Source organism: Aptenodytes patagonicus, chromosome 1 (assembly GCF_965638725.1).
Source record: "Aptenodytes patagonicus chromosome 1, bAptPat1.pri.cur, whole genome shotgun sequence".
NCBI lineage: Eukaryota > Metazoa > Chordata > Aves > Sphenisciformes > Spheniscidae > Aptenodytes > Aptenodytes patagonicus.
In genome coordinates, this window is record NC_134949.1 from 200,326,690 (window position 1) to 200,339,842 (window position 13,153).

Below are 13,153 nucleotides of genomic sequence, written 5' to 3' on the forward strand. Positions count from 1 at the left end.
CTTTCCCCTCAAGCCACAGACCAAGGCCACTGGTGCCCTCTTCTGGTTGTATTCTTTGGAGACCATCAGAATACAATATCACTAGCATTTTTACTCTAAGTCAATTGGCTCTTTGCTTCTGGTTTAACACTATAAAAAGCTCAAGGTCTTTTCTTGTATGGCTGAGCCTGAGAATATTTTGTGTGCCTTTTCAATAAATAGAGGTGACAATAAATCACAGCATTGAGACAGGTATATTGTTCCTAAGCATGTGCTATGCAAATGTGATTTGGCATGAACCTGGTTCTGCCACCTTGACATCTCACTCCATTATCACATGGGAGAACAGCAGTGCTGTTGCTGCTCATCTGCAGTCTGTTTTGCCACCCGTTTTGTTAATTCCCAGACATTTCTGTCCTCCTTATGAGGGACAAAAAGAACCAAATGGAGGATGATTGTTTTGAGATACATGTCACACTCCACTTTCTGCCTAGATAGGGATAGAGTTTACAGTACTGTATTGCAAGCAGCTCACTGATTAGTACCAAATGCCTAATCTATTGAATACTGTGGGGTCTAGAGCTCTCTTTCCTAATTTTTCAAGTTATTTACACATCAAAACACAAACAATAATAAACAAACAGAAAAGGCAGCTTGGCTGCAGATGGTGGAGGGAGAATACTATTTCTTGCCAGAACTCAGTGCTTTATCATGAGCCTGTTCTTCCAGCACTTGGCTCCAGTAATGCTCCTCTGTTCAGGTGAAGAGGGTCTGAACATCTGAAAGACAAGTACCAAGGACTCCCTTATGGTTTAGCTAGGTATTTACTGGTATTAGTGACAGGGACACTTGGTCATTCTGGGCACATGGCTAAGACAAAAGAGGGGCAGACAGCAAGCATGAGCACTGAACACAGCCACCCACACAGCCTGTTAGCTCACACTGACTATTTTGTCCTGCTCCAGCAAGCTCTCCCCAGGAGAAGTCTGCTTAAAAAAAAGGAGCTAGCCCTAAGCATCATGGAAACAAGCCAAATGGAGACAGACATTTGGCCAGGAACCAGCCCTTGCTCAGTCCAGTTATTTTTCAGTGCCAGCACAGCCTAGCTAGACAAGCACTGTACAAAACTCCAGGACAGAGCCATAATTTTAGCATCTTCAGGAGGATTAGGGCCAGGACTGCCTGGTCTTTCTTGTCTTGGCTTAGTTTAGATGCAAGTTAATTTGATGAGGGTAGGCATGTACTTTAGGATTAACTATCATATGCTCAGTATCTTTCTGTAGACTGTCCTGGAAGTTTGTCTGTGCTAATTCTCTTCGATGTTTGCAGTGCTGCCATCTACACTGACAAACCCCAAGCAGGGTACAGAAGAGCTGGGACTGCCTATATTAACTACTCATCACACAGGCTTTCTAAGCCAACTTTTCTCTACATCTCTGCAAGAACATCAGATATAGTGTGCATCCTCCATAAACACGTTGCCAGGGATGTTCATTATGAGCATCTCATCATGCAAAGCTTTGTATTTATATTAAGTGGATGCATTCTGAACAAGGATCCAAGAGAAAGTCTGAGCTTACCATGCAAGAGAAGAACTATGAAGCAGACAAGAGCGAAAAATAAGTATTCAGTGAGACTCTTAATTGTCTGATGCAATGGGAAAATACATACATCCACTATAACCAGCAGAGGACCTAACAAAGTTGGTAAGACTCAATTTGACAGGGCTCTAGAACATCTGAGTGGTAGGGGATGGGTCTGTACCTCCTCCAGTTCACAGCTGCCTAGCAGAGTCTGCACAGCTCTTCAGTATACAAAGATGGTCTTGCTCTGGGGCAGCGGGTGCTGAGGAAAATTGCGAGACAGAAAGCTTAATTCCAGGAAGCAATCACTGATGCTGCTAGCTTGTTTCTCATCCTTAAGAGCAGCCCCACAAGCTGCTTCAAGGTCACTGGTTAAAATAAGTACTAACCTCAGCGATCAGACCTAACTCTAGTCATTTGTAGGACTGACAACAAGCAGGTATGTACAGACTAATCACACAGCCAGATTTCCCAGCAAGGCAGACACCCTTCAGTCATGAATTAACAGCTTAACTGTCCTGACCACAGTTAAATCATTCTCTCTAATTACCCAATTACCTCTCGGGCATCCTTAACTCACTCCAGAGAAGAGGAAAACAAAGACAGACCCTAGCTGTTAAATCAGTACCTTCCCAGAGTATTATTTTGAGTACTGTTTGTCCATTTTAATCTTAAGGGAACAAGGGATCCACAACATATCCCCAGCTATAAAGAACAGCTTTCTCAGGACACCAGAGGCAGCTAAAATATTTAACATTAGAAGGTATTGGTTAAAAAATTAACTACAAAAAAGAAACAGGATCATGCAACCACAACACATTTGGGTCTTCTGAAAGTCACAGCATGATAGTATGGAAACTGCTAGAATAAGATTAGGGAGCTTTTTGTTTGTTTCTAATATCAGTATTAAAGAGCTCTTGAACAGTTAAAATCCTCAACACTTCTCAGTTCTAACCCACTCTGCTTAGAGTATTGGATGATCACTCAAAGCTCCTTGGATGTGCTCAGCCTGCTGTCTCACCAGTAGGTTTTACTCCCAGTTATTGTCCCAATACATTTGAACTGCAGGGAGGATACTGTGACCTGCATAGAAGTCAATATTCAGCCTTTGAAATACACATGCTGAAAGTCAGACTGATCTTCACAGCAGAGCTAACCGAGCAACATCAGGCTTGACAATTCTGAAACTGCAACAGTTTAAATATTTCCTGAACAAAGAAAATGAGGTCTTATTTGTGGCCATGGTCTACAAGCCACTAAGTGGGATTGTCAAGAATTGAGACTGCCTCTGCTTAGTCTTTAATGTTGATTCCCCTTTATTTCTTTTCCAGAATACTGCTGTCTTCAAGAAGTCCGGTTCTGTTTGTTTCAAACATCACACAAAGCTGTGAGCTTTACAGGTCTTAGTTTTTCAGACAATAGCACTGGCACTACATCAATGAAAACTTGAAAGCTTTCTTTTGGGTTGCTTTCGTCTCCCTCCTTATAAATCCATATTCCTGTATACTTGATTATTTTCAGTACATCTTTTAAGTACTCTTAAGTGTTTTTGCATCTGCATTAAAGCACTTCATCTTATTAAAACAGCATTATTTCACCTTTATTACCTCAATATGCCTAACAAGCATCTCATACCTTTCTGAAGTATCAGCTGCAGAGGAGAGCCCACATGAGGGGTAGACCAGAGTTAAGTGTGATGACTCACATAGAATGAAAGAGGAGATAGCACCCAGTTTTCACTTTGGAAGAGTCAAGGCTCACTCATACAAGAGCAACAAGTCTTTTCCTTGCTCTGAGTAAGCAAATACAACAAAAGGAAGTGAGAATAGAGCAGGAACATTCAAAACGCCATTATTACCCACAGATCTCAGATGAGGCCACTTCAAGATCAGTTTCTTCTGTCTCACAAGTTAAAATTTAATCCACCTTGCACAAAACAGCATTCACACCGCAGCATTATGTGATTCTTCACCTTAACTACTTAGCTTTTTTAATTTTCCCTTTTTAGCCTTTGGACTAAAGGAACATTTAAGCCACTAGCTCAGTTGCAAAATAACAACAAAACAAACAAAGCAGACAAAGCAGTCTTCTTCAGATATTATAGTTTAAAAAAAAAATCAGGCAAGTTTGTATACCAGAGAATTAAAGCTTCAAGGAAGTTGAATGCAACTATTATAACTGTCTTACAGCTAAGTGTACTCTAAAAGAGTAAAACAGAATGAAAGTTTGGCTTCTAGAAAGACACCACATGGTAAAACATTTAGTAAATTCAGACCTGAACACCTCCTACTGTGTTAGATGCACCAAATCTGTTGGCCCAGGAACATGAAACATGACTGTCGTCATAGATTGTTCATAAGACCAAAACTCAGCTCTTCCCCATTACTATTGTGACATGACCATACGAATACCTTCAAGCTGCTATAACACTAGGGAAACAGTTCTGCACTTGAGACATTCATTACTGCTTACAGAATACTCAACACTACAGTAATTGCAGTTCAGTAAGCACTATTACTTACAAGTAGAGTAAGGTTTATTAATGTGGGGTTTCAGGACACCTTATGTTCAGCCTGAAACACCATAAACAAGCTGGTACTCAAACCTGGTAGATTTAGCAATACTCTTGCTCGGTACACTCACCATTTCCTTGTGAAACAGGCAACCAAGAAATTCACCACTCCCCATTGTAACTAGGCACCACTGGCCCTGACCTTTGTACTGAGCCACCTACTTTAAAGGAGTTGGCTGCAGGCATGAGTGAAGTTCATAGCCCACCTTTAAGACATACATCCACAAGCCATGAAATTCATTGCATGGAGACAATCCATGGATCTAGGCCCCCACCATGAAGTGGATACCAGATGCAAGCATGGGATATCTGGTCACATCTGTCATTATCAGCAAATACCAAGACAGATTCATTTACTTGACTAGAAAGTGTTTGAAGCAAGAGACCAAGAACTGCATAGGCTAGACTGAAACTGAATGCTCCCCCTCCCTTAAAGGATATTTACTGTGAGACAAATGAACCAGTCATTACCACTACCTCCACTTTGGAGGAATACAAGGGTTTGCATTACTAGGAGGATTCACCAGCCTGGACAGCGAGGAGGCAGGGGGAAGAAAGTCTTAGACACATCAAGGGAAGTGAAACCCCTGAAGCCAAGAAGAGCCTCATGACACACACTGGTATAATCAGGTTTTAAAATTAAAGAGGCTTGTTAGCTTGTACTTAGTATGTCTGCTGAATTGCATGTTAATGTCAAGCGTTAAGCATATTCTTGCTTGGAAACACATAATGACCTGTACAGATTACTCTTAGGAAGCAGTAAGCACTGAAGGTTTTTAAAATCTTACAGTAAGAGAACACCTCAGACTTACCTTGTCATTTAGATGAGCTCAATAGAGTTCTCTACATGTTGACCAACTGATTTTTTTTTTTTACTAATTTTGCACAGGGGTTGCGTTTAGGAGTACTCAAGGTAGTGTTTTGTTTGTTTTTTTAAGAACACTACCTAACAAATAACTGGGGGGTACAAGACAGTGTAGCAGCTCAGGATAAGATAGTTAACAGTTAGTCCTGTCCCATCACCCCCCTCCTTCCCGCCAAGAGTGAGGTTTCTCTAGAGACTGCAGAGCACACATGTTCAGCAGTGCTCTAGTGGCAGAAGAGGTCATCTCAGAGCTATGCGGTAAGACTACTCAATACCACAAGTATGACACAGCAGCCATCTGGCTGTTCCAGTACTACTGTTCCAGTACCTCATAGCTTTTTAGCATTGCTCTCTACTGCAGTCTGTCCACCAGTGTTTGAAGTGTTCCTAAGGCTCTGCCAGCCAATCTCCCCTTCCTCTAGCTCCCCGCAGAGGAATCCCCCTTATTCACCTCCACAAAGGGAAGTTAGACTTTTACCTCAACATTGATAGTCTTCTACACACAAGTTCAGAGTTCACAGACCACTTGAATCTGGATGGTTTTGCTGTGATATGGTAAACAAGTTGCAGAAAATAGGTTCTGTTCATGTCCACATGATCTTGTCTCATAGCAGAGGAAGAAACAGATAAGATACTACAGCAAGTTACCTGTGTCTATGAAGATGTCAGGTTGTGTTGGTTCAAGCCACACTTTATCTGCTCCAGCTAGCTTAAAAGCCCTGCTCACAATGATTTTGTAAAAAAACACAACCCCTTCCATTCACTGTTACTGCAGATATTAACTGGAGTCAGAAGATTCACAGAGGAACAGTGTAATAAGACATTTATTAAAAGTGCTGTCAGTTATAAAGAGCTATAGTCTAAAAAGGCATCTAATTAAAAAGTACTAGCTAAAAACCATTTTGATCACTATGGTTACAGACACATGACCTGCAGTGCTCCATGAAGTGTTATACCAGCTTTGCTGATTGGGACAAAGCAATCTTCAAGTCCAGGATCCACAGTGTCTATTGTAGAGGAAGAACTGCTGGGGGCTCCAGAAGAGACACCTGCAGGTACCTGGAATACAAATGCAGTCACTAAAAATATTAGTTTAGCTGACAAATTTAGAGATATCACCTTCTCATGCAATACACTAGGGAAGAAAAGAATTATCCTGCAACACTGCAGAAGAATTGTTGTTCAGTACATCTGTATACCTACAGATGAACTACTCTTCTGGTCAGAAGAGTTCTCCCCTCAAGAGACTGACAGAGGCTTCTGATTGAGGAATAGAAGCTGACCAGCTTCTATTTAGCAGCCCAAGCTGCTAAACCAGAGACAGGCTGTGCTTATAGCCTCCAGGTTACAGAACACTGGCTTCCTGGTTACTTACTTTGAGTGCTTATACTTCTCCTTAATTGCTTGCAGTTGGCAATGGGGAGCATCAAGGCATGCTTTATGCAGATCAGTCAGGCAAGGCACTATCTCACTTAATGAATACCCAGTGAATGCAGCAAGTGTTTCCGGCTGGTCAGAGGAGAAAAACCAGTGTTACTCTATTGTAGGCAACATTCACCTAGAAGGTACATTTTCTACAGAAGCAGAAGCCATTTTCACTACATCAGTGCTCACTCTAGATTCTTTAGGCTTGAAGAGGATTCAAGTGTATCCTGCCATCAGTTTCACTCTAGGTCTTCCTTGGCACCAGATCTGACAAGAAACTCCTTCTGCTCTAAGCATGTGGCATCCATTACATCTCTTCTGGATCCTGCTCTCTGCTAAAGCTATTCCTCCAACACACAACTGAGATGCCTATCAAAGCTTGCATTAAAACAGCCACTCAGTGTAATCACTCCACTCAAGTGGACACATTCAGCTCTCCCCTCCCTCCCAGAAAGCCCCTGAATTGTATTTGGGGGAAGAGTTTTGGAGATTAAGGTCTAACAAGGCCTTAGGTACAGACTTGATGTAAATTAGCAAGACAGCAAGGTCCCTCCCATTTCAGAGAAGAGGCAGGATATTTCAGGTTGATTTAACATTCATTTATCAGGTAGTCTCATTAGCTCAGGAACAGGATAGTTCCTGAGTAGCTACTCATCCTAGGATTTCAGCCTTTTAACAACATACTTTGAAGCTACTCCTTCTGCTTCTCAGCCTAGTTCTAATGATAACATAAAATGCTTGAGCTACTCATTAACATGCAGTTAGTCTTACCCAGAAAGACCTGTTCACTGTATAGTTTGCTAGACAGTAGGCTGCTGCAGCAGTTTGTGAAGGAAGGTACTTCAGAAAAGGATCAGCTTCAAGGAGACTCAGCTCTGCAAGATACTGAACAAAAAAACCACAAGTTTTCCAAACAGAATGAGCCTAGCTGGTACAATCAGTCCAATGTAGCAAGCACTGAAAATTGTCAATGGTCTCAGTTTCATGTGAACAACATGAGTTACATGTCTGGTGGGTAGAGATAGCATTCTAGTCCTGTTGATCTTATAAAAGAAGAACCTTTAGCATGTTTCAGTGGGGACAGAAAGACCACACTTTGTCAAAGCCTAAACAATCTACACTAATCTGAAGTTCTGGTCCCATCATCGGCTCTGATGTAATTTTACAGATAGAGACTTAGAAAATTCATGTATTGTAAAAATAACACAAAAAAGACACACTCTTCCCAACCTCCAAGGCTCTTGTTCACATAGGTGGGGCTCAACTGGAGATCAGGGATAAATGGACAGCTCTAAGAAATAGCATTTGGGCTCTGTTGGAGTAGAGTCACTGTACAATCCTATATCCTTTGCACATAAGCAGCAGGTCAGATGTTTTGCTATAAGCTTGGGTTAACCTGTTTCTAAGCAGGGTTGCCTATGCAGTTATGCAGGCATATGTTGTATCATTGTGTAGCAGTATGTAGTACCACCACATCCAGGGCAGACTCGTTATGCAGGCACTGTTGAAAAAACCACCAGATTCCTACCACCTAGCTGCCTAGTCAGTGCATTATTCCTGACCAGACAGATAGACCAAACTTAGCATTTCCATGAGACATTTATCCAGAAGTCTCAGCACACAAGCTGCCTACTGAAGGTAGTAGGCTACAAAACATCCAGTTTTAGGCCTGTTGCAGTCCCAGATAAGACCTGGCATGAGAGAGTATCTTCTGATAGAGCATAGTGTAGTAGCAGAACCTGTCTGCTCAGAAAACTTAGTGAAATACAAATGGTTCTGCTTTTAGGATCACTTCTCCCCCCTCAGTCCTGAAAGGAGGATAATTCATACCCTTGCAAAGTTCTCTGTCCTGATACAGACTCCATGCCTCTGAATATACTGAAGGAGGAACTGGTTGATGGTTGGGGCTGTTAGGTCAAAAGCCAACACTTTGAGAAGCAGGTGTTCCATTCTTAGCAGCTGCCTCTTAGAGTAGGTATCATCTGTTATATACACAAATTCATCCACTTCTGGTGGGTAGATCTCTTCATATTTCCTGAAAAAAGGAATACAGAAGCCACATTTGTCAGCTTGAAAGTTATGGTAAAAGAAAGCTTTCTGCTGAACCTGTATCAGGATGAGCACATGACATTACTAAGATTTGCATAGAGCTCTTATTTTGGTCCTTCCTCCAGGCTAAGTAACAATTTAGTTTCAAATTTGGTAAGAGATGTTTAGAGGAACTCCAAGTCATCAGTCTAGATAGAAACACACTCACATTGTTAGCTCTTGACTAATAGCAAGCGCTCAGAGAGAAAGTCTCAGTAACACAATGCACTCCAGACAAAACCCCATGCACTCCTAGGTTATGTTAGGTACCCTGCCTACTTAAAGCAGTTCAAGGCTAATTGCAGATTGCAACTGTAATTCTACTGTAGCCTTCTAGGCTAGCAGCATAATGCAGTAGCTGTTTTGCTCCTGCTGTTATGATTACAAGGTTTTCCCACTACAGTTCCTCACATCACGAACACTAAATGTTTAATTTTGCTAGTGCCAAAGTAGGTGAAGTTGCTAATCTTGAGATACCATGAAAAGCTACTTACCACTGCAAGCTTCAGTCCTCCAAATTAAACTAAAAGGCTCAGTCCAAAAATAAGTTTTAGCTCACTGAGATTTCAGGAGAGGATAAACACTTACGCAGCCAGAAGAATTGCTGCTGTTCCTACAAGCTGCAGCTTCCCTCTGAGAACAGACATGCAGGAAAGAAACCTGTCCAGGAAGTTCACCGCCAAGTACAAAGTCTCTGTCCGAAGTTTATATTCTTCCCCGACTTCCACCAGCCAGTCTACCAAGATGGCACGCATTCCTGTTGTGATATCTGGTTGCTTCCTCATGTAGTAGGGCTTGGGCCTGAATCTTACCTGCTTGGAGAGAGAGTTGAAGAATCAGGATGCTCACCCCAAAAAGAGACATCAATGGCTGAGCTGATTAACATTCTTTATACTTATACCAAAAGGAGCATGAGTTGTTAACCATTATAACTCATTACTACTAACTATAATTACAGTGCTAGTAGTATTAATTAGCAGCTAGTAGCATCTCTAGAAAGTAGTATTTCTACACTGAAGAGATAGGAGCTACCGTGTTCGTAGCAGAATAGTAAAAGACCTCCTGGACTATGGACAACCTTTGCCATCAAGCACATGAGCCGTTCAGAGGGATCTGAAAGTGACTTTGAACAAATCACATTTTTACCCTTCTTCCTATTGGGAGACTGCACTTCACTACTCTGATACACAAAGGTAGGAAAAGCTACTACTATAGCAAGAGAGCTGTCAGTGAGATCACATCCAACTGCTTTAGTATTTTTGCAGCATTCAACTCACATCTGCAAGAATTCTTCATCCCAAGGACTCAAGAGATGCTCCACCAGTGGGGTATTTCTGGGATGCAGAGTAATCCTGAAAGATCTTATCACTGTCTAGAAGCTGCTTATGATTCTAGCTTCAGAGATGGCTTTTACTGCTTGCTTTCTCTCCTCTGTAGCTCAGTGGCAGCCTCAGGTTATCCTGGGGCAACCATACATCTCTGCAGTATTGCAGCCCATCACAGAGACCACAAATATCTATAAGCTTGTTACAAGCCACTCACTTCAGCCTCTCGGAGGTACTGATGAATATCTTCCGCATACTCTCCCACAGTCAGAGTTATGGCATCTCCCATGTGATCCTCAGGCTGGGACTGGAAGGATGTGTCCACTATCATAGGAGATCCTAACAGGTAAGAGGAACCAGCAAGACATTTTTGTAATTAGCCTCTTCACCTTCTCCTGCTATTTCTAGCACAGAAGCGTTGTACCTCATGTAGACACAATCCAAGTTATCTTGAAGTGTTTATTGTAACGTAAGCTACTCAGTAGCTTACCAGCATCACAATTCATAACCACCCTGTATGTACTTGTGCTATAGATACTACCTGAGTAGTAACGAGAGTTACCTGTACTCAGATCCAGCAGTAGGTGAATGCTGGATGTCATTGCACTAGTATCCAGTTCACACAGGCTTGATTCCAGCTCTTCAGCCACTTGGCAGCCATAGTTTTCTTTCTGTTCTGGTTCATCTATGTAGATAGCAAACCCTTGCTTTGATGCAGCATTGACCATGCGGTTGGGCAATTCATCCTTTCCAGATGAAGGGATGGTGTTTTCAGAGCCAGAGAAGCGTCTGATAACAGTAGTACCCTGAAACAGAGCACACAGTAATGCTGTGGGAGGGCAACTCAAAAATAAAACAAGCGTGTCACTTGTTTTAGGAAAGAAAATAACTTTCCTTGCCTAACAAGACACCAATAACTTAGAAGTTCACTGGAAAAACCACCAGCTACAGCTGGTGCTTCAGAAGTACCGCTTGTTGCGGTCTTGCTGCAACAGACTCCTCACAGAAAGAGTGAGGTGTAGTGAAAGTCAGGAACCAGGGGAGCAGCCTCATCTCTGGTGCCCACCGCCAAGGAGAATGAGGTAAGAGTGCTGCTCGGTTCTGACGGGGCTGGCAAGTGCAGGGTCTGCTCCACATTCAGTTCTGACAAGGAGCAGCTGCTTTAAAGTACAGCAAGTTAAAGTATCAAAAGGAAGCGCTCAGGCACCATCACAAACTTATGAAGGACTTCACCTGCAAGAATGCATTTTTTGCTGAGTTACAGACCAAAGTTTGAACTTTTGAGCTCAAGCATCACAACCCCTAGGACTACAATGCGTGACCAGGATATGATCCTTCACATCATCTACTATCAGTGAGCCACCAACTGAGTTAAGGGCTTTATACAGTCATAACCAAGAAGAGTTTGTGTACATGTAACAGCTGCTGGTTTAGGTCCTTAAGTCAGCACAATAACGTTTTCCCAGCCACATCAGCAAACTCCAGGAGAGCCCAAGGAACAGAAACGCAGACAGATGCCCTGCTGTGAACTTCAGCTTCTTGAAGGCTCTGACACCCTGAAGGGAGCATGGCCAACCACACAGCAATGGGGACCTTTGGGTAAGCATCAGTGAACAGACTTTTCTTAAACCACCCCTACACTTTAGAGGGTAAGGGCCCAAATAAAGTCTCACCAAGTCTCCCTTCCTTCCAGGAGGGATTATTTGTTCAAAGCATTTCCACGGGGGACTGTCAGTAGATTAGGACTGAGCGGTTACTAGCAGGGTTTCTCGGGAAACACACTCATTAAGTGGAGCCCGATTCAACTACTTACCCCGCCACCCCCAGGCCTTTACCTGCAGCCTCGAGAGAAGGTGCGTGCACCGCTCATGCCTGCGGCAGGCGGCCAGCCCCAGGTCCCACACCGGGGCAGGGAGCTCCCCCCGGCTCGCGGGGAGGGCGGCCGGCCGGGGCTTCCTCGGGGAGCCCGGCAGGAGGCTGCAGCCCCTCGGCGGGGAGGGGGGGGGGGACGCGGCGGCCGTGGCACCGCTGCCGGGGAGGCTCCGCGGGCAGCGAGGGAGGCTGCCGCCGCGGGCGGGGCTCACCTGGCCGCCGGGCCGATGCTGCCCGTTCTCCGCCAGCACCCCCAGCACGGCCCGGCCGCCGCTGCGGGGGGCAGCGGGGCAGGGCTCCCGCCGCCCCGCCCGGCTCTTCTCACCGGTGCGGCGCATCGCCCCGACGTCGGTACCTTTCGGAGGAAAAAGCAAAAACATAATAAAGTTGGGGGAAAAAAAAAAACAAACAAACCACCACAAATATTTGGTTACGCCTCGAGCAGCCCCTCCCGCCCCGCAGGAAGGCAGGCGGTCGGCCGCGCTGCCGGAGAGCCCGCACCGCGCTGCCCGGCTCGGCCCCGCTCGCCGCCAGCCCACGGAGGACGCCACGCCGCGCCGCCCTGCGCCGCGCACCGCCGAGGAGGCTGCCCGCCCGCCGCCCCTATATAGGCGGCGGCCAATGGAGGCGGCGGCGGCTGTTGGCCGCGGCCAGTTGGAAGCCCGGGCCGCAACCCCCGGCGCCGCCGCCCTGGCAACCCAAGCGCGGCGGGTCGTCATGGAGACCCCGGCGGGGGCCGCCCGTCGCGGGCCCGGCCGCGCCGCGCCGCGCAGGGGCACGGACCGCCCCGCGCAGCGCCCGCGGAGCCGCGGGGCGCGAGTGCCCGCCCCGAGAGCCGCGGCCCCTGCCGCCGCCCCTCGCCTCGCACTGTCTGCCATTTCTAAACGTCCGGAATGTAAGAAAAGGATGTATAAGCGACAGCAGCAGCTTTATGGGAACAGTTGAGGTCAGAAGAATTTGACTTCCCTCCTTGATAAAGGAAAAACAAGAAAAAGGAGATTTTAGTTGATTTAGGCGTGGATTTGACTTTCGTGACGCTCTGATAAAGTCTAAGCAAGGGGGCAACTGCAGAACTGATTGTGCAGCTGTACATAAGAGCAGTTCTCAGCCGTCAACGGTGGAAACACAGAGCTTTATAAGAGGAACTAAGCCATCAGAGATTTTCACCAGTGATGTGGATAATGACACAGAGAGCACGCTTACTAAATTTGTGGATAACGCCACCGATGGTGCTGGAAAGGGCTGTGGCTATGCTGGGGAACAAGATTAGATTTCAGAAATTATCCTGACAAACCGGAAAAATGTTCTGGAAAGGCAGGATGCTCCTGAAGCACAAGCACAAGGTCAGACAGAGCCATCGGCTGCAGAAATGCAGGGTGGGGAACAGCCAGGTGGGTAGCAGCTCCGTGAAGAAGAACCAGGAGTTTAGTGAACCTCAGACTGA

At 45.1% G+C, this 13,153-nt stretch overlaps 1 protein-coding gene across 1 annotated transcript; it reads right to left on the bottom strand.

The window, feature by feature from the left end:
* Nucleotides 1–5,838: 5,838 nt before the first annotated feature.
* On the bottom strand, nucleotides 5,839–12,047 carry CCNA1 (cyclin A1). The gene is made up of 8 exons (XM_076355766.1): nucleotides 11,922–12,047; nucleotides 10,400–10,643; nucleotides 10,055–10,176; nucleotides 9,101–9,324; nucleotides 8,255–8,459; nucleotides 7,196–7,309; nucleotides 6,375–6,508; nucleotides 5,839–6,058 (listed from the first exon to the last, which is right to left on the bottom strand). Exons 1-8 carry the CDS (start codon nucleotides 12,045–12,047, stop codon nucleotides 6,007–6,009), a joined length of 1,221 nt encoding a protein of 406 aa, XP_076211881.1. The 3' UTR covers nucleotides 5,839–6,006.
* Between the last annotated feature and the right edge of the window lie 1,106 nt (nucleotides 12,048–13,153).

What these genes read in the sequence shown, in the direction of transcription:
- CCNA1 (XM_076355766.1), bottom strand. Translation starts at nt 12,047, where the DNA reads ATGCGCCGCACCGGTGAGAAGAGCCGGGCGGGGCGGCGGGAGCCCTGC. An exon ending in GCAGCAATTCTTCTGGCTGC is followed by an intron (nt 8,460 to 9,100) that starts GTAAGTGTTTAT and finishes TCCTTTTTTCAG; the next exon opens with GAAATATGAAGAGATCTACC. An exon ending in GAGAAGTATAAGCACTCAAA is followed by an intron (nt 6,059 to 6,374) that starts GTAAGTAACCAG and finishes TTTGTATTCCAG; the next exon opens with GTACCTGCAGGTGTCTCTTC.